General features: G+C 38.7%; 1 protein-coding gene across 3 annotated transcripts in view; it reads right to left on the bottom strand.

Annotated features, from left to right (window-relative positions):
* LOC123755308 (protein vav) overlaps positions 1-20,425 on the bottom strand; it is a 71,493-nt gene that overhangs the window by 14,536 nt on the left and 36,532 nt on the right. For 2 of the 3 annotated variants that reach the window (XM_045737804.2, XM_045737805.2), the window contains 5 exons: positions 17,685-17,794; positions 15,092-15,143; positions 14,529-14,594; positions 6,336-6,538; positions 5,173-5,293 (listed from right to left, as the gene is read on the bottom strand). In XM_045737804.2, the coding sequence (XP_045593760.1) occupies positions 5,173-5,293; positions 6,336-6,538; positions 14,529-14,594; positions 15,092-15,143; positions 17,685-17,794 (552 nt within the window). The remainder of the gene's footprint in view (positions 1-5,172; positions 5,294-6,335; positions 6,539-14,528; positions 14,595-15,091; positions 15,144-17,684; positions 17,795-20,425) is intronic. The other variant, XM_045737806.2, reaches the window with a different exon arrangement.

Below are 20,425 nucleotides of genomic sequence, written 5' to 3'. Positions count from 1 at the left end.
GAGTAGGTCTATATACTGTATTAAAGAGTAACTGGCATGCACTAAACTACTAAACTCAACCAATGAGGTGGAAGAGGTACAGTACTTGGAATCAAGGTTGAAAAAATAAACCTAATTATTTTTCTAATATACAAACCGCCAGATGCAACAGTCGAGGAATTCACAGAGCAGCTACACAAAATAGAGAACATCCTTTATAATATCTAGTACTGGGTTTGCTAGGTTATCTTCCTTGGAGACTTCAATCTACCCAGTTTAAAATGGAGAATGGCAAACAACATTATTGCAGGAAATCAACCTGGAAATATCCAACCACAGATCAGAGAATTACCGAGATTCTGTGATAAATTGTCGCTCAACTAAGATTACAGAACCAAAAAAGAACGAACACGCTTGGCCTGATCCTCACAAGCAATGAAGAAATAATTAGACATTACAATCTCAGATATTACATACTCATACCACAAGCTCATTGATGTTCAAACAAACATTAAGACCTGAAGTTAGGTCCTAGAGAATCAACAAGCGAGAAGAGTAATTCAATCAATTCAATTTTAACAAGAGGACCACTGGGAAAAATATAGATCTTGCAAACATCCAATGGGAAACAGTCTTAAGCGACAAAACTCCCGCACAGGAAATAGCCCAACTGACTGCTGAAGCATACAAGATCTGGCTGAAGCATGTATGTGTGAAGGTCAGAAAGAGGCCCACTCTAGGAGGAGAATGCAGAACAGAAGGGTAAAAAATGGGAACGGGGAGATCAAAGAAATAGAGCAGACTCTGAAGCGATCATACCAGTCTGAGAAATTGGAATTGGAACAGAAAGCTATACAAGTGATAAAGAAAAATCCAAAATATTCTTCTACATTTGCAAAATCAAAAATCTCCACCAGTATTGAACCTTTACTTACAATTGAAGAAGCATACACAGAGGATTACAAAGAAATTTGTAAAATCCTATTGATATAAACATGAATGCAGAAGACTTTGAAAGAAAAATTGACAACATGCCCATGCACTCAGCCCCAGGTCTTGACTCGTGGAATTGAACATTCAAAAAGAAATAAGTACAAGAAGTACAAGTAGTGTGAGTGCTGTATGTAATATGGAGAAAGAGCCTGGATACAGGGGAGATACCACCAGCACTTAAACAGCAAATATAGCTCCACTACACAAGGAAGATAGTAAATCTTTGGCAAAAAACTACTTACCAGTTACACTAACATCACACACAGTTTTTGAAAGAGTGATTAGGAATCAAATCTCCAGTTTTATGGAAAACAATGAACTTCACAACCCAGGTCAACATGGATTTAGAGTGGGAAGATCCTATCTATTACAGTTACTCAACCACTATGACAAAACCCCAGAAGCATAAGAAAAACAAAATACAGATGTTGTATACACAGACTTTGCCAATGTATTCAATAAGTGTGACCATGGAGTGATAGCCCATAAAATGAGGTCAATAAGCATAATGGGTAAAGTGGCACATTGGATTTTTAACTTTGTCAAACAGGATGCAAAGAGTAACAGTCAATTAACCCTTTAACTGCTCGGCCTATAAATATGACATCCCCTCAGTGCGCAGGAAATGAAACCTTGGGAAAAATTATTTTTTCTTCAGAAAGTGTCAAAAACCCTTCCCTGTATATATGGGTATAGCAACGCAAGTTCGAAATTGTACTTACTTTGGCTGCTATGGGGTCCGAAAGGTGGGCCGTGACGTCATAATTCCCCGTGCGCCAGAGCAGTATGCTCCCGGGGCCGGTGGGGCACCCGGGGCCGGTGGGGCACCCGGGGCCGGTGGGGCACCCGGGGCAGGGCGCGCAAGTTGCCGCAAATATATTTTTGCACATTTTTTGCGCACAGTTCCAAATACATTTTGTTTGTTTTTATATGCTAATCCTATGTATAATGAACATGTACACTATATCATGGCAGTAAAACATCCGTACTGTCTGAAGACACTGTGTTACATGTGTGACACTTGTGTACACATATGATGCACATATTTACCATGTATCATGCTAATTTATGTATATATACAATCTATTTACAGACTATACACTGTCACACACTATATACATTCACCATCAACACACTCAGAACACCGCGAGTGTGAGCAGCCACACCCAGCCAGCCCTCCCTCACTCCAACATCTTACTTGCCAACATTGCTCCTCCCACCATACTGTTATTGTATTTATTACACAATTTACACATGTTATATATACCTATCTACATGTTTTATTTACCAGAACTATGCAAGTAAGCCGGTATTGTGTCCAAACAGTACAGTGGCCACCATACACTGCATGACAAATCACACAGCAGACAGCAGACGACACCACGATTACGACGTCACCTCCCTCACCAAAATAACTCCTCACAACATACTCCTGGTGCTGTTATTACACTATTCCACACACACTGTATATACCCATGTACGTGTGTGTTCCCCATAGCAAACCACGAAGCTAGTATGGTGAGCAAAACAAGAGTTACTGCCACACAGTGAGGCTACCTCAATTCTCTCCCTTCCTCCCTCCCTCACCAAACTTCCTCCTTCCTACGCACAACGCTCATTATAACCACAATCCTGGTCACTAATACCTGTAAATGAATAATTGACCACAAGTTTACTTTGAAAAGGAACCTAAAAAGTCGTTTGAAGGTTCCTACATGGACGAACTAATGCTGTGGTGCTGTGGCTAGCGCTCTGAACATCGTGAACAGCATTGAATCACTGATATTTGAACATTGTACCCAGTCATTATCACACTTGGGCTCTTCTATAATACTATCATGACTAAATAAAACAGATTATGTATATATTTTGACAATATTAGACGATGCTGTGATCACACGCTGAAAAGCAGTGCTGTGCGCTCATGCTGCGAGCGCCAGCCTTGGTTGCTCACTCACTACCGAGGCTCTGGCACCTGGCAATGTGGACCATGATTTTTTTTAAAGATGGCGTCTGTTTACAAGAGCCCTGAGGAAGCTGATGTGAACCCCATGTAGCTGCGGGAGTTTTGAATGGAACGTGAAAAATAAAAACACCCGGAGGCGCGTTGCGCACCTGAAGCCTGGGCCTGCAGGCGCGTTGCGCAGTTAAAGGGTTAAATAAGATCCAAGTGCAGTGAAAAGCCATACCTCAAGGCACAGTCCTTGCCCCACTCCTCTTTCTCAGTCTTATCTTGGATATAGGCAAAAATACTAGTCATAACTTTATGTCATCCTTTGCAAATTATACAAATTATGCAGTGTGCGAGACAAAGATTTTTGGGATTAGTACTAGAGCAGCATTTCTCAACATTTGTACTCTTGAAATAATCCTGGGTCGTACTTTAGATGAACGCACATGGATTTCATTGTCAACTAAAAGGATATGATTTTTTTAATTTATTTTAACCAGTATCAAAAGCAAACAAATTAAAACTCAAAAATACATTTGCATATGATTAAAATTAGCCTATTTATCAATATCTTTTGCAGAACCCCTAGTTACCTTGGGGTTCCACGGAATCCAGTTGAGAAACGCTGCTCTAGAGAATAGGATCATTATTATATGAAGTTGTAGAGGAAATGTAATAGGTAATTGATTGGTAAAATAGGAATAAAGACTCAAAGATAAGACGGATACAAATGGTGTCCCATGTGTAAATGATAAAGGGTGCAGACAAAGATTCTTTCTATGCAAAAAGTTATGTACAGTATTACAAATGCATATTTGAAACATCAATATATGTAGGTATACACGGCCTGGAGTTAATGAGCAAATGGTAGAAAATAACTACTAAATTTTGTGCTTGAGGAGAGAAGCAGGTTGACTCATGTAAGATGAAAGCAGAACTGGTATACCAGGAGATTTATCTCATCACATTTTGTGCTATAAAGGATTGGAGTGAACAGTACAGCGACAAGTGTGATGTATACAGGGAAATTTTGTATACAAGCATGTATACAAAATGTGGATGTATAAGAGCTATAAGAGCAAGATGTGGTGTACAAGAGCTAGTAAAATAATAAAAGGAACTGATGTAATGAAGATGTGGCAAGAGCAGTCAATAATAAATAATAATAATAAAATAAACTTCTTTAGATGGATATAGAAGGTAAAAAACACAAAATAAAGTTTTGATTAGTGTAAAAGGTACATGAAAACATAAGTTAACCAGAAAAAACAGTTTGCAAGAAAATCAAAAGATCTGAAAGAAATAAGGAAGTACAACAAGGAAACTTGTGAAAACACCAATAATAACAATATTTAAGACAAATGTGTAAACAAGAAATTATAAGTAGGTGGCTATCTTCTTTTCGAGGTTATCTCGAGATGATTTCAGGGCTTGGTGTCCCTGTGCCTGGTCTTCGATCAGGCCTCCTTTTTGTTACCCCCCCCCCCATCCCCAGGAAGCAGTCCGTAGCAGCTGTCTAACTCCCAGGTACTGTACCTGTTTACTGCTAGGTAACAGGGGCATCGGGGTGAAAAACATTTTGCCCATTTGTCTCCGCCTCCACCAGGGATCTAACCTGAACCTCAGGACTATGAATCCGAAGCGCTGTCAGACGCCCAGGCAAGGATACTTTGAAATTCATTATGTGGACATTCATTGTGTGTGTGAATATGATTGGTTTGGCTGATGGGCAATATAGAATACCAGCAGTTAAATACAACAGAGCAGAAGTTGAGATATGAGAAAGCTGCAGGAATAGGTACTTTATAGATACTGTATATAGATATGTAGAGGTGGTCAAGAGTGAAGGCACATTAAGACTGAGAAGAATGGAATCTTCTGTTTAATGGGAGTCATTAAACTAATTATGGTCTAGTATAGATGACTATTATAGTTGAGAGCAAGTGTGTTTTATGCAAAACAGTTTTACGTTTTAGTTATGTATTGGGAAAGAAGACTGCTAAATGTGAACTTATTTTTAAAATGAGGACAAATTATTGAAAATTTCCCACTTTGCGAAACTCGACTGGAGAAAATATTTGCTTCACATTCACAAGCGTTATTCTTGAAAGTGCCTAAAAATGTCCAGAATAATTTCCGAAAACTCCTGACAATACTATAGTACTCCATTTTCTCTCGAACCAACCACAAGCAAGCTCTCGTAAGCTGAAATACAAGAATAAAATTGAACCCAAAAAGTTTCGTCTTACCTGAAACATGGTTCCTTTGAGCAACTTATGACATATACTGCATCTAGTGTTTGGCTTGGTGAAAGTGGTGATGGAGAAATCGTGGTTCAGTGTGGTGTTCTCAGGAGGGTTCAGATAGTCTCTGCAGGAGTTAAGATGGGGCTTTAATGAATAATTAAGTCTCTTGCAGGATTAAAGTGCAATCATTCCTTCATCTGAGAATAAAATTGATAGAACTTCTTATACATAACTACAATACATTTGTTGGAAAACAACAAAATTGAAAGTCAATAAGCAATTTCTAACAAAATATGATACTTGATTTCAGCATTATTAACATTGTTTATAAGATAAAAAAAAAAAAATTTTAAGGGTAATCATCCCCCAAAACAGTTAGATTTTCTTAAGAATTTTACTGAAACAAGCAGAATCACTTCCTTCAGCCAATTTAAAATTAAGATACATTACAGCTTATAATAACCTACACAACTATTCTCTCAAAACTGTACCTACAATAAAGAGGATCTAGTTCTTGGGCCACACCTCACAGCTATTAGTAGTTTGTGCATTTATACCTCCCTCTATTGTCTTGTGTCCGAGGGCCTCGCAGAGGCTTGGTTTCCTGATCCTCTCCTAGAAAATCCCTGTATCTTGTCCAGCCACCTACTCTGCTGTTCTACATAAGCATCCATCTGATGTTGGCTAGAAGTGTGATTGGAATAACTATCACTGGGTTCTTTCCAACCATTTTCCAAAAATCAAACACCCCAAAGCCATGGATGCTTCTGACATTCTCGTAAAGCCACAAGCACGCAAAGCATTTCGAGCAGGTCCTTAATCCTAATTTACCCCCTGGAATATGACCCACTAAATAATTTAACAGCCAAGTACCCATTCACTGCTGGGTGAACAGAGGCTACAGTTAAGGATTGGCACCTGGTCAATTCTCCACGGCCAGGATACAAAACTAGGCCAAAGCGGTCGAGAAGCGTCGGGCGCGTGCTTTACCACTACGCCACAGGGACTGCAATATTACTTGTACTGTATATTAATATTGATAACAGAGGTCTTAAGTTTACTGAGGTCCTCCTAGCCAATAATGGATGGATAAAAGAAAAAACTTCATGTGTTAATGTTATAATCAATCTGGAATAAAAATGTTGAACTACTACAAATAAACTTACATTGCTTCACTAAGGTTCTTCATCCATTTCTCTTTTGCATCACTGTCCTTGGCGACGATGGTGTATGCCTTCTCGTTACCATTAACAACCAGATAGAAACTATTTTGTTTAATTTTTGTACTTCCACCATACGTCGCACTAACTGTATTCTGTACCTTGCAGTTCTTCAAAGGAACAAAGTCCTTGAATGCATATTTTTCATCCTAGAGAATGCAATTGCAATAATTAAAATATGAACAATAGTTATTTTGAAAAAAACACATATGTATTGTATATATCAGGTAATCAGAAGAAAATATTTTATATCAATAACAAAAATGCATTTAATACATTAAGGTTAAGTGTGTATTTTTGTGCGCGCTTGTGTGCATGTAATTATCTAAGTGTAGTTACAGGATGAGAGCTACACTCATGGTCACTCCCTACGGAGTGACCATGAGTGTCACCGACCGGATAAGGGATCCGGTCGGCTGAGCGGACAGCACGCTGGACTTGTGATCCTGTGGTCCTGGGTTCGATCCCAGGCGCCGGCGAGAAACAATGGGCAGAGTTTCTTTCACCCTATGCCCCTGTTACCTAGTAGTAAAATAGGTACCTGGGTGCTAGTCAGTTGTCACGGGCTGCTTCCTGGGGTGGAGGCCTGGTCGAGGACTGGGCCGCGGGGACACTAAAAGCCCCGAAATCATCTCAAGATATGGTGCACGACAGTCTTCCCAGCACTGTCATGTACCGCTCTGAAACTACCGACGCTTTTGGGCTCCACTATTTTCTCACTAACCTTTTTCCAAATATTTACCACTCTTGTTTCCAAAAGAAAACTTGAATATTTTTGGGGGCACCTTCCTCCTCTCCCTCCCTCCCTCTCACATCTTAGTAATCTTCAAGTTACCGTTGTCAACATCAATTGCTACTTTGTGTGTACCACTACATCCTCCTCGCTTCTCCTGTCTCTCCCATGCTGCTTATTATTATGCAAAGTATACCTCATCTTGCATTCTCTCTCCAATCTTTCTCATTAGCAAGACCACATCTGGTGTATGATTTCTCATTTATCAATTCAGAAACTTTGGACCTAATATCAACATTTGTAAATAGCATCCACAAAAGGGGATTCTTCATATCAATCTTTCCCCGAATCATGCTTGGTCCATCAGTCCTAACTGGTCCATGGACTACCACACTCTTAACCATTCCTGGTCTCAGACTTATTACCTTGCATTCTTTTTTATCATCAATGTTGCTTGCATTATTTTCATAGGAGGCAACCTTCACTTTTTTATATTGACTAATTTGCTTGAAATCTGTTGCATGTTTCTGTAAACACATCAAAACCTTACAATGCCAATAATTTTTGCTATAATTTTCAGTCAAAATTTCCTGACAGTACTTGACAACATGTCCCTCTCCTGGGCCCCTAAAACTATCAGACTTATTCCTTAACCACTTTAGGATTACAAATTAAACCTTTCCTAATTTCCTCATTCGTCACTAATGTTCAACTCAGAAGTGACACTCATTGCTTCGCCCAGCTACCACTAACAACATTCGTCTCCTTCGATAACCTAGGCTCAACTTCTCTACACGTCCTACATTATTCTTTTTTTTTTTTTTTTTTTTTTTTACCCTTCTCCCAGCCAATATTGACCTTCTCCCAATATTGAACTTCAGTCAATACTGACTTTCAACCTCCATCTCATTTTTATTAATGTTACTTAAAAACTTGGTCGTCCAATAAAAGGTATTCAACCATCGACTATTGAATGGTTATTTCAGATTTAAACCTCGCCTGCTTATCCACAGCTTTCTCCATCCAGTATCCTTACTTCTGGATAATACCCATCAAATGGGTTACATCCAAATTCACATCCTAGAAATCCACAATGTTCAGTTCACGTTTTAGTCCCCCTTGAATAATTAACAATCGAGACCTATACTGCACCATGCCCACTAATTTGAACCAATAGGAGCCTAGAAGACTCCCTATCCTGTAACATACTTCCCTATACCTGCACCTATGTTGACGTCTGAAGAGCTAGGATAACGTGTGCACATGTATAAACTGTGCTGAGGACACACATGACAATAGGATCCACTTTGTATATAATATGGGGAAGAAAGGTGTAAATGTATATTTGTGTGTAAAAAGCTGTTTTTAAAGTGACCATCAATAACTTTACAATATTGTACATTTGAATTAAGTGTTATTACAAAACTACAATTAATCACTTATAGTGCACACACACACAATATATACAGATGTAATCTACACAAAAAATTAACTTTTGACATTTCAAATTACAATACATGTTTTAGTGAGAAAAAGTGCATAATTAAGTTTTAATATTAAATAATAATAAAAAAAATCAACTCCTTAAATCTAAAACAATTAATATCACACAGCAAGTCAACACAACTACAGAGCAAAGCACAACATAGACGTTTGTGGGACTCCGAGTGGCACTTTACCTACAAATAAAATAACCATATAGTTTATTCATTACCCTTTGGCAGCATTACACTGTGAAAGCACTCTTCTGCTTGACTTCAATAGATGAAGACTACTGAGACTGTTACAAAATTAGTGTAATTTACTTTACTTAAAACACCTTAAAATACCCCCACACACACACAAACTCCCTCCCAGCCCTGGAGGGATGACAGGGAGACTGCTGACACGGATGAAAAAGTTTCTAACCGACAGAGACGAGCGTGGTAATCAGAGGCAACGTATCTGACTGGAGGTGTGTTACTAGCGGAGCACCACAAGGTTCAATTCTTGCACCAGTAATGTTCATCACCTACATCAATGATCTACCAGAAAGAATCCAGAATTATAAGAGCATGTTTGCTGATTATGCTAAGCTACACGGGAAGATAGAAAATATAGACAATTGTCATGTCCTTCAAATTGACCTAGATAAAACGTGCCAAATGGAACCGAATGTGAATAAATGCGATGTTATGGAATGTGGAACAGGAGAAAAACCACACACAACCTACAAATTATGTGGAAAGGAATAAAAACTAACAAAGAAAGACCCAGGAGGATTCTGGATAGTAGAATGTCACCAGAGGAACTTCTCTGGTACATTTATTCTGTGTCCTTATCCCTTCCCAGTGCTAGTCATAATGGCTTGGTGCTTTCCCCCGATAGTTCTCTTCTCCGAGAAGTGGGACCAAAGGGCCGCAGCTCAACACCTGCATGCACAACTAGGAGAGTATAAAGGCCATTGTGCGAGGAGCATATACTGGGCTTTCCAACTTCAGGTTTGTTTTTAATTACATGGATGGTGAAATACTAAAGAGTGTTCATGACTTTTGTGAGACCAAAATTGGAATATGCAGTAATTGTTTGGTGCCCATATCTCAAACAGCACATCAGTAAACTGGAAAAGATGCAAAAGGATGCTACAAACTGGCTTCCAGAACTGAAAAACAAGGGTTATGAAGAGAGGCTAGAGGCATTAAATACAAAGGCAAAGGCAAATAGAGGCAAAACTAGAAGATAAAAGAAAAGAGGCAATATAGTCACCACTTTATCATAACAGGAACCAACCAAATTGATAAAACAATGCCTGAAACCAGCAACCTCAAGAACAAGATGTTATGGATTCAAGCCAAGAAAACAAAGGTGCCAAAAAATATATCAGTAAGTTCTCTTTTTGCAGAGTGGTAGATGGTTGAAACAAGCCAAGTGAGAAAGTTGAGAGGAAAACTATCAGTAGTTTCAAAGCATTATATGACAGTGCTGAGAAGACAGGACACCAAGAGCATAGCTCTCATCCTATAACTATATTTAGGTAATTACACATGCAGTATAGTACTGTATATGTGCATGTATGAGTGTTTAACCAGCTGGTTATTTAGCTACTTTTAGTTACAGGCAGAGCGCTACGCTCATTATATCCTATCTTTTTTAACCCTTAGACAGCAGTTATCATCAATTGTTGGTTCATAGGGTAATGCAGTTATCATATGAAGATTTAAACAATTATTGTCTGGGTTTTACATGCATGATGTAAATATGGATATAATAGTTCTATGTGGATGCAATTGAGTTTTCGTTGATCCATGAAACAAGCCAGCGTTGAATGAAATGAAACGCCATTTTCTGGGCGAGCCTCAGAGGCTCCCCGAAGTCATCCAAACTTATGTGCTATATTAGTTTGAGGTCATCAGTCTCAAGAGTCCTTATGCCTACCAAAGACTATGAGCCAAAACAAGGCCCACTCAGAGAGATGCAGGGAGCAATGGTCTGAGTAATTTACATTTAAAGTGTCATAATTGCCATCGACCGGGAAAAGCACTCTAGAAAGGTAGGCGAATCAAAACGGACCACTGTCTGGTTAACCTGTGCAATCTATATCCGAAAAGATCAAAACTCCCCCTAGAAAGAAACGACAAGCAACACTTCATGGAACTAGCACTACTGCTCATTAGCGTTAAGGTAACGCTAACGTTGGGCAGCTTGTTGTAACCTTCATAGCCGACAGGGCTCCCCACAGAAAATCCTGCTACCATTTCATGGTGCAAATGCGGTCATTATCATGATTGTTATTAAATGAATGTAGTCATGATGATGATTTAAGTAATTATTGTCTGGGTTTTACATGTATGCTGAAAATATGGATATAAAAACTGTGGATGTAAAGAAAAGCAAGTGATGAAACAATCAGTGAAACATCAGAGGATAAAACAAAGTGTCACCATAATTGAGCACCGGGTGTTGACAAGTGCCAGATGCAACCTTGCATAGTGCCTCCCACCCAGTGAATACGAAAAATATTCACCTATTTTTGTGTTTTTCTTACATTCTGCATACAAATTAATAATTCTATACTGTAATGACAAATTGTGTGTTGGAATTTTTTAATTTTTTGTGCATATGCGGGTATGACCGTTTCTTTATAGCTGCTGCCTGAGGATTAATTAAATGTTAAATAGTTTTAGAAATTCTAAATATTTTAGTACACAAATCTACTTCCCTATTGGTAAAAATCAGGCTTTAGTGAGTAAAAACACACTTTTCTGAGCACACAAGATATTCCTATAGCACGATATATCCTGTTGCCCAAGTATTTTTTGTTATTTTTTGTTTTTTGCAGGGATACTCCTGTGGGAGTCTTAAGCCTCTAGCTGGTCTACTGTTATTTGTTTCTCGTTTCTGTCTTACTTAAGGAGTGTATGAGTATTTATGGTGACATTCTACACAAATACAACAGGGATCTTTTCTAAGAAGCCAGTTGGGTTATACTGGTGCCACATCGGTTTTTATGTGGGGGGGGGGGGGGGGCATAACAGTAATGATTAAGTGGACAGCATGTGTGGATGCATGGTGTTTGGGGGATGAGTTAGTGGGGACCAGCTGATGGTGATGGTGTGCGTTGGTGGGAAGGTGGTGATGGTGTGCGTTGGTGGGAAGGTGGCGATGGTGTGCGTTGGTGGGAAGGTGGCGATGGTGTGCGTTGGTGGGAAGGTGGCGATGGTGTGCGTTGGTGGGAAGGTGGCGATGGTGTGCGTTGGTGGGAAGGTGGCGATGGTGTGCGTTGGTGGGAAGGTGGCGATGGTGTGCGTTGGTGGGAAGGTGGCGATGGTGTGCGTTGGTGGGAAGGTGGCGATGGTGTGTGTTGGTGGGAAGGTGGCGATGGTGTGCGTTGGTGGGAAGGTGGTGATGGTGTGCGTTGGTGGGAAGGTGGCGATGGTGTGCGTTGGTGGGAAGGTGGTGCAAGAGAGTTTAGTGGGGTGCTTGGTGTTAAGAACTCTATGAACTTGTCCCATCTGATGCAATACTCTCTGGGATGAGAAGGGGGATAAAATGAAAGGGGTTGGAGGGGGTGAGAAGAATAGTTGCCAATGGGCTACACTTCATGAAAGTGTAAAGCTCAGTTTATTATATATAAATGATGTTTGCTTCTAATACAATGAACCTTTTTCATTACACACACACACACACACACACACACACACAAACAAAATATAGGAGCTACTACAGAGCTTTAATAACAACCATACTTTTTAAATAAAAATAAATGTATTTTAAGAGAGCCTAACGATTCTTTCTTGAGATCTTATATAAAAACCTCAAGGAAGAAACATTCAGAAAAACAACACAGATTAATGAACCATCTGGAATTCTTATATAGAATTATAATTACTGTATTTTCAAAATCTAAATATTTTAAAGACTGCAGAAAAAGTATTTACCCCGAGTAACTTCTCCATTATCTGTGACACAGACATGTAGTAGTACCCAAAGCAGCAGGAAAATTAGAGATTAAAGCAACTGTTAATAATCAGTAATGCAACAACAATATTACCAGCAAGCTTAATCATGTAAATAAATGACTTGCATAAAAAAAAAAAAAAACAAGATTTTATTCCTCTTTGAACCAAGAGGTTATGTTACATTTACTTCTATGGTAACATTTAATACAAAAATAAAAATTCATTATTTAAACATCTTATACAAAAGAGCAAGTACACCATAAACATTAAACTGGGTCATAGCACCACCAATAGCTATGTCTGTAGCTTAGATCAAACCTGTTAGCCTGTAAAAATATAGGTGTGAAATGACAGCTCAATAAAAAAATACAGGCTAGGGTAATTTATGAGTATCTACCGTTCACTATTCTTCACAAAATGTTTCATGAAGAATAGTGTGGGGGTTGTTTAACTATTTTAATTATTATTAAAATATTTACCAGTACCATAAATACATGTACAGTATATCTGATTCCTCCTGATTTGACATGTGACTTGCCATAAAATCTATGAGTTCTACATGTCATACGTAAAACCTATCCATTCCACATGCCATACACCAAACTTACCCTTACCATGTGTCATACATAAAACCAGCTGGTCTGGTGGAAACACATGAAAAACCTTTCCATGTATAAAAACCTATCCTTTCCATATGTCATACATAAAACCTATCCTTTTCATTTGCCACACAAAAATAAATATATTCACTTCCAATATGTAAATCCTATACATTTCACTTGTACACACACACACACACACACACACACACACACACACACACACACACAGTGTTTGCTTAAATAAAAAATTGATTTAAGCCCAAATAATAAGTTATGTACAGTATTTAGCATTTGTGAATTAGACAGCCTTTCACAGATCCTGTATCTTATTTTTGTATTGTTGTCAATGTTTCTTTTCAAATTACATGTTTGCAAGAAATCCTTATCACCCCACTTATGATTTAATTACTTGCACAGATATCAATAAATAATCTCTTGCATCGCTCAAAGTTTGGTTCTATATAATAAGTAATATGCAACACACTTAAATGTTGCCATACATGTATTTAACAATATGAAAACAAATGTTACAAACAATACATGTCTCAGGACTGTTCAAATATCTCAAAAGTTGCCATCGTACCATAAGACGACTTCATGTTCAATATCATTATTATTTTTCCTATTTTATCACTAGCCTGGCAAATGACCTCTAATAAATGGATTAGAAAGTTTAGAAAGCCAAGTTAAAAACAAAAAGCCAAATAACAATCACAAATCAAATTTCCTCTACTAAAACCTACACACACAAGTGCAGTGACAATATACAAAATGGTCCCTAAAGATAGAGCATGTTTTGTAAACAACACTAAAATAAGGTTTTATCCATGAAGTCTGATGCAACGAATTCAATGGAGATTGTGCCAAGTTGACCTCAGCAAGTTAAATAGTGGATCAGTAGGGGTGAAATTCTACTCATTACACCCTAATACAGTACTACTAAAAATTTACTCAACATTCAATCACTGCGGTAACTATGCATTATGCCTTCGTACAGTTTTCGCACATATACTACACATACAGTAATGTGTTTTGCAAATTTATATGAACAATAAGCAGAAAAAACTCTGCAAACTGACAAAACTAAATTAATTTGCAACTTTTAAACAACCTACCCATAGAACTTTACAAAGTGTGTAATGAGTAACTAACACTGGTCAACTTATACACCTGCTCAGGCCAACCTGTAATGAGCAAAATAATTCATGGGAAAAAAGATTACCTCATACCTGTCAACAAAAAATGCTCTATTCTGAAGAACCTGAATAGGCAATACTTGTCAATTCTATTGGGACAACAGATACTAAATACCCCACAATACGTGATTAGCACTTATAACAGCACGAGAACTCGGGTTTGAAAGTACCTCTGTTGGCACCTCCCCAAAAGACCATCTATTCGAACTAGGACTTAAGAACAGCTCGGATAATCTCTGCCAAAAAAGATGCACATCACAATGTGAATTTTTAATAAATATACCTTGTACAACATGGAAGAAAAATGCATAATATTAGTATTATGATTCTGCATAGTATAGCCTTTCATGATGCATGAGCTAAGCCAGCACATGATTACTGAGAATCGTTCAGCTTATCTGCTGTGCATATTCTTTATAAGTTGCACATGCAAGCTGGCAAGCACAAGTGAAGATCACTTAAAACAATGGCTAATACCTGTGGGCAATGGCTAAAGCAAGTGTTAATGAGCTCAATATGTTGATTTTATAATTAATAAACTTCAATACTAACAATATTAATTTGAATAAAGTTCTTCAACGAGTAAGTTAGTAAAATGTATTAAAATTGCATGAAAATCGGGGCAGAAGAAATAATTACTGAATACAAAAAATTTTAGTTTTCAAAGGTAATCATTGTGGCTGTCACTACATTTTGAGTTAGTAATTCTAGAAAAGTGAAAATAGCTAATTACCCTTGTTTGTCTGCTGCAGATCACCATAACTTTGTCGAACACAAAAACATATCTGAAATAGCAGAAGAAAGCAAATAAGCAAGTGGGACAGGTCATATGCATATAAATACACGGTGAGGAAAGTAACAAGCCCATGGTTTACTTTAACAATTTCGATTATGACAACTTTTTTCAGAAGTAATGTACAAACTAAATAGAAGCAAAACAAAATTAGGTTCTTGCCTTTTACTTAAAAAAAAAAAAAAAAAAAAAAAAAAAAAAAAACTCATCCTGTAACTACAGTTAGATAATTACACACACACACACACACACACACAATGCATGGCCCTGCAAGACAAGCTCCAGAGATAATTGTATGATCATCAGAATTAAGAGAGACCGAGGAACATCGGAACTAGCTGCACGAAGCAGACGCAGGATCTACAGTAACCGACAGATCCATAACACAACCAACGGTGATTTAGGTAGACATCCTTCCTGGTGCACATGCATGGTACAATACCTACTAAAAGTCTAGCAACAAGAGAATTGCATTTGGCTTTAATCCCTGAATCCAGTCTATCAATAAGGGTAAGAGAGACCACGAATTACAAAAATTTGACTAAAAATTTTAATAAAGAAAAGGAAGTTACATTATGAAACTGAACCAAAGCTCCTTCACCTACATGGGAAAGGTAATATACACGACATGCGTAAAGTGTATCGTAAGGTTATAATAAGTTCACTCTCATCCTAGAGTTCCACATGATAACCGAGTTGTTGAGAACTACTCGTTACAAGTCATACTCCAAAACAATCATCTCATATCCAAAGCCAAACACAACCACCTCAGAAGAACTCTTGTGGCTGTTGGTCACCATACTATGTCAGGGAAGAGAACCCTGAAACTATGTCAATGAAGAGTTATGAAACAATCATAAGCATGGAATCCCCAACTAAAAGCCAAGTTTACTGAATGAACAGCCAAGATTTCATAAAGAGAAAACTGGTCTCAAATCAATACTTTGCTGCCCACTGGGGTGTCATGCAAAAAGTGAGGTGGTCACGGTCCTACTCTCCAGTGGATCGAGCTGACCAGTTGGTGGCCAGAGTAGTCAGGTAGTGGGATATGGACAATTTTAGAAAATTGTACGGAGATAAAGTGTTGCCAAAATCTTTCAGAAAGAACTTGTTTCAAGTGTACAATTCAAACCCACCTCTAGATCTCTCTCTTTGTTAAGAGTTCTTAAAGTTCTTCCCCACATGATTTGAAGGTCATGTGTGGTTTATTTTCTCCTATTCCCCACATGCATGCATGTGTGTGTGGGGTCTAAATAAGAACTGCTTCGTATGGCCCAATAGGCCTTCTACAGATTACCTTTATTCTTATGTTTTTAACCATTTTTTTTACGATGCTTCTATTTATTATAGCAGGCAGTTTATCTCGGCCATGTGATTAATCTCCAACCTCTCCACGAGCTACCAGTCCCATTAAGGGGACATGATAGAATTTGAAATAAACCCCGTCATTCTCAAGGGTTTGAAATGTTATTTAATACCTAACAATTTGGGGGAAAAAACTTATGAAACCAGGAGTTTTTCAAGGTGCACATTTCTGAGCACAGCTTTCTGTCACTCTCCAAGATAAAATTCACGTGTCCAAAGAACAGTACATGTACAGTCAGGGGGGCAAGACGACACACTGCACCAGCACAGCAGAGTTAATTTCAACTAACCCCTTCAAGGTCATAATAGCACTATAGAGAATTGAAAAGATTTAACCCAACACTGTAAGCCCCTGTAAGGAACTCCCATATGTTTTCTAAACCTCTTCATGAATTTCAAATCTCTCCAAGAACTCCCCAAGATTAAATATGACTGCTGAGTACCATTCTGATAAATACCAGCTACTACAGTCCCCAAGGCCATTACTTGTGTCCACCACAACAATATTCCAATGAAATTCAACACCCACTTCCTTGTATGAGGAAAACACTGGTGAGCACAGAATGCCAAGAAAGACCAGGAGTGTTAAGACACCCATGCTCATAAAGGACTGTCACACAAGAGGTCAAGGACTATTTTCTGAAATAATTCCCAAATCATTCCCTAAGGTGTCTAATATGGAAGATAAAGTACACAATAAAAATAAAAATAAAAAAGGGGAGACTAATACTGAAGAGCAGTGCTCAAAGAATTCTACATTTCTTGGAGAATCCAATGAAAGCACAGGGAACTCTGCCAAAAGATTAACCTAGATGAGAACTGGTATGGCACCATACACTGGAATCCCCAACAGGGAAGCCTCAAAATGTAACAGGTGGCAATGGAACAGATGCACTTCCAAAAATCCCCAAGCTTGGTTGTCAAAACAGGACATTGCAAAGAAACCCTTCAAGGTGATAAAACTCCAGTTTTGGGTCACTGTTTGACACTGCATTTTAAACTATTTCTGTAACATATATTGCACCTTACCTCCTGATACTTACAAAGTAAATAAGAACAAGGTAGCAGGACACAATGTAACAGTATAATCAGACAATGTGTGGGCCTTCAATGTACTACACTACAATGTAAATAACAATTGAGAAGATGAAACATTAAATCAACGTACCTCTTTTTAATTTGTTCTGGGTGACATTCAATCCTCGTTTCGCCGTCATATCTGAGTTTTCCAAGGTCATCTAAATTGCTAAGATCATTAGGCATGTCCGTTATACTCATCTGAAATTATATATAGATTACAATCAATATTTATCTATACAGTCAACTCTATCCAAGTGAAGCTTGATTTAGACGAGAGCAAATGCACTAAACATTGATACAACGAAGAAATATGTCGAGTACGAAATGAGTGGAAGTGAAATGTGTGTTTAGTGGAATGTAACTCCCTTTACTAGCTGCACTTGGTAGCTCACCTCTCAGCACTGAACCCGTTCAGAACACCGTAGCTCAGATCTTGACAAGCTACAGTACGACCAATAAGGACAAGTGGAGATCGGTGGAGGGCATCTCTCAGTCCACCATCAAGATAAACCTCCTGCTTTAACACAAATATTTCAAACTGCTCAATCTTCAAGTGATTCTCGGTAACTACACCTACCACTACAAGATGGCAAATGACTAACAGGAGATGAAGGACGTGGATAACCCTGCACCCCTCCCATGCAAACTCTGCTAAGAAAGGAATTAAAGAGTGGGAATAAGGAGTTAAGATACCACTTAGAATGGGGACTCTCATTCCATTCAAAGCTCATTACTAAACAAGGACCATACAGCTATTACCAAATGCCTCCTACCTACAGAGCCAATCTTTGTAGTGGTAAAACAAAATGAAACTTATCCCAGGAAGCCATAGTATGCAGAGATGGCCCAAGGACAAAGCCAACCGAAGACATTCTGCCAATCGAATGTAGCCTATGATGAAATTTTGGCAGTGAAGTCATTGAGACCTAGATAACAATTACAACATGGTAAATACCACCTTGAAGTAAGGGAACTGGAATTTCACTCTAAAGAATCTTAAGGAGTACAGATCAGGTCCACAATAATGTACAAACCTAGTTGTACTTACCTAGTTGTGCCTGTGAGGGTTGAGCTTTGGCTCTTTGGTCCCGCCCCTCAACCGTCAATCAACTAGTGTACAGATTCCTGAGCCTACTGGGCACTATTATATCTACATTTGAAACTGTGTATGGAGTCTGCCTCCACCTCATCACTGCTTAATGCATTCTATTTGTTAACTACTCTGACATTGACAAAATTCTTTCTAATGTCACTGTGGCTCATCTGGGTACTAAGTTTCCATCAGAGTCCCCTTGTTCGTGTTCCACCCATGCTAAAGAGTTTGTCTTTGTCCACCCTGTCAATTTCCCTGAGAATTTTGTAGGTGGTTATGATGTCTCCCCTTACTCTCCTATTTTCCAGGGACCCGAGGTTCAGCTCCCTTAGCCTTTCCTCATAGCTCATACCTCTTAGTTCCGGGACTAGTCTGGTGGCATCTCTCTGAATCTTTAACTTTTGTCCTGTGTCTAACTAGGTATGGACTCCAGGCTAGAGCTGCATATTCCAAGATTGGTCTGACATAGGTGGTATACAGGGTCTTGAACAATTCCTTACACAAGTTTCTAAAGGCAGTTCTTATGTTGGCCAATCTAGCATATGCTGCTGCTATCCTTTTGATATGGGCCACTGGGGATAGGTTCGGTGTGATATCAACCCCCAGATCTTTCTCTATTTGACTCTTGCAGGATCTCGCCTCCCAGATGGTACCTTGTTTTCAGCCTTCTGCTCCCTTCTCCTAATTTCATTACTTTGCACTTTTCTGAGTTGAACTTTAGTAGCCACTTTCTACACCATTCCTCCAGATTGTCCAGGTCGTCCTGTAGTCTCTTGTCTATCTTCATCTGTCTTGATTCTTCTCAATTTTTGCAACCTCAGTAAATATTTGAGGAATGAGTCTATACCCTCTGGAAGATTGTTTACATATACTTTATTAGAAACAGGATGGGTCCAAATACAGAACCCTGTGGGACTCCACTGGTGACATCTTGCCACTCTGATGTCTCCCTCTCACAGTTATTCACTATTTCCTGTTGCTTAGATACTCCCTTATCCCATGGAGCACCTTTCCTTTCATGTCTACATGTTGCTCCAACTTTTGTAGCAGCCTGTACGGCTATCAAACACTAAACCCCATCACCCAAAGATGAGAACATAAACCTCAACTGACAGAACAAAGATGTTGCCTATCATTATTCTCAGCACAAACTCTGAAAATGGTTAAAAAATTTGACACTGCTGGAGTTTAAACCGAGCTCAACACAGAATAGCAAAGTTTGCAGAGAGACGCCAGGGTACTAGGGTGAATAAAGGTATGTCAACCCATCAAGGGTCACTTGGATTATCACAAGGGTCACTTTAATTATCACAAGGGTCACATCAAGGGTTTAATCAGTTCAAAACTTATCCAAAACATGTTTTGAAGAGAGTTTGGGTGCCTTTGGCCTCTTCATTACTGTTAAGTAATGTTTCAATACTGGGACGAGTTCCCTGTAGTGAGTCTCTCCCAGAAACCTCGAGTTGGTTAGCCTGACCAATAATGGCCATTGCTTAACCATAGGGAAGCTACCGAGTGGGCTACCAAGAAAAGTAACCATAGAATATATAAAAGAGTGACAAGTACACACACACACAATGTACTTATGCTCAGAATATCAGACACCTTAATCTAATGGATACTCTATTATTATGAATCAAGACTTCTCCAATAGTTAATTCTTTTCTGCCCTGCAATAGTTACCGTCTATTCTGATCTGTTCAGATGAGGTTACACTGTATGTACCAATATGCATT

The sequence above is a fragment of the Procambarus clarkii genome, chromosome 20 (genome assembly GCF_040958095.1).
Source record: "Procambarus clarkii isolate CNS0578487 chromosome 20, FALCON_Pclarkii_2.0, whole genome shotgun sequence".
Lineage (NCBI taxonomy): Eukaryota > Metazoa > Arthropoda > Malacostraca > Decapoda > Cambaridae > Procambarus > Procambarus clarkii.
This window is presented reverse-complemented; position numbering and strand designations above follow the sequence as displayed.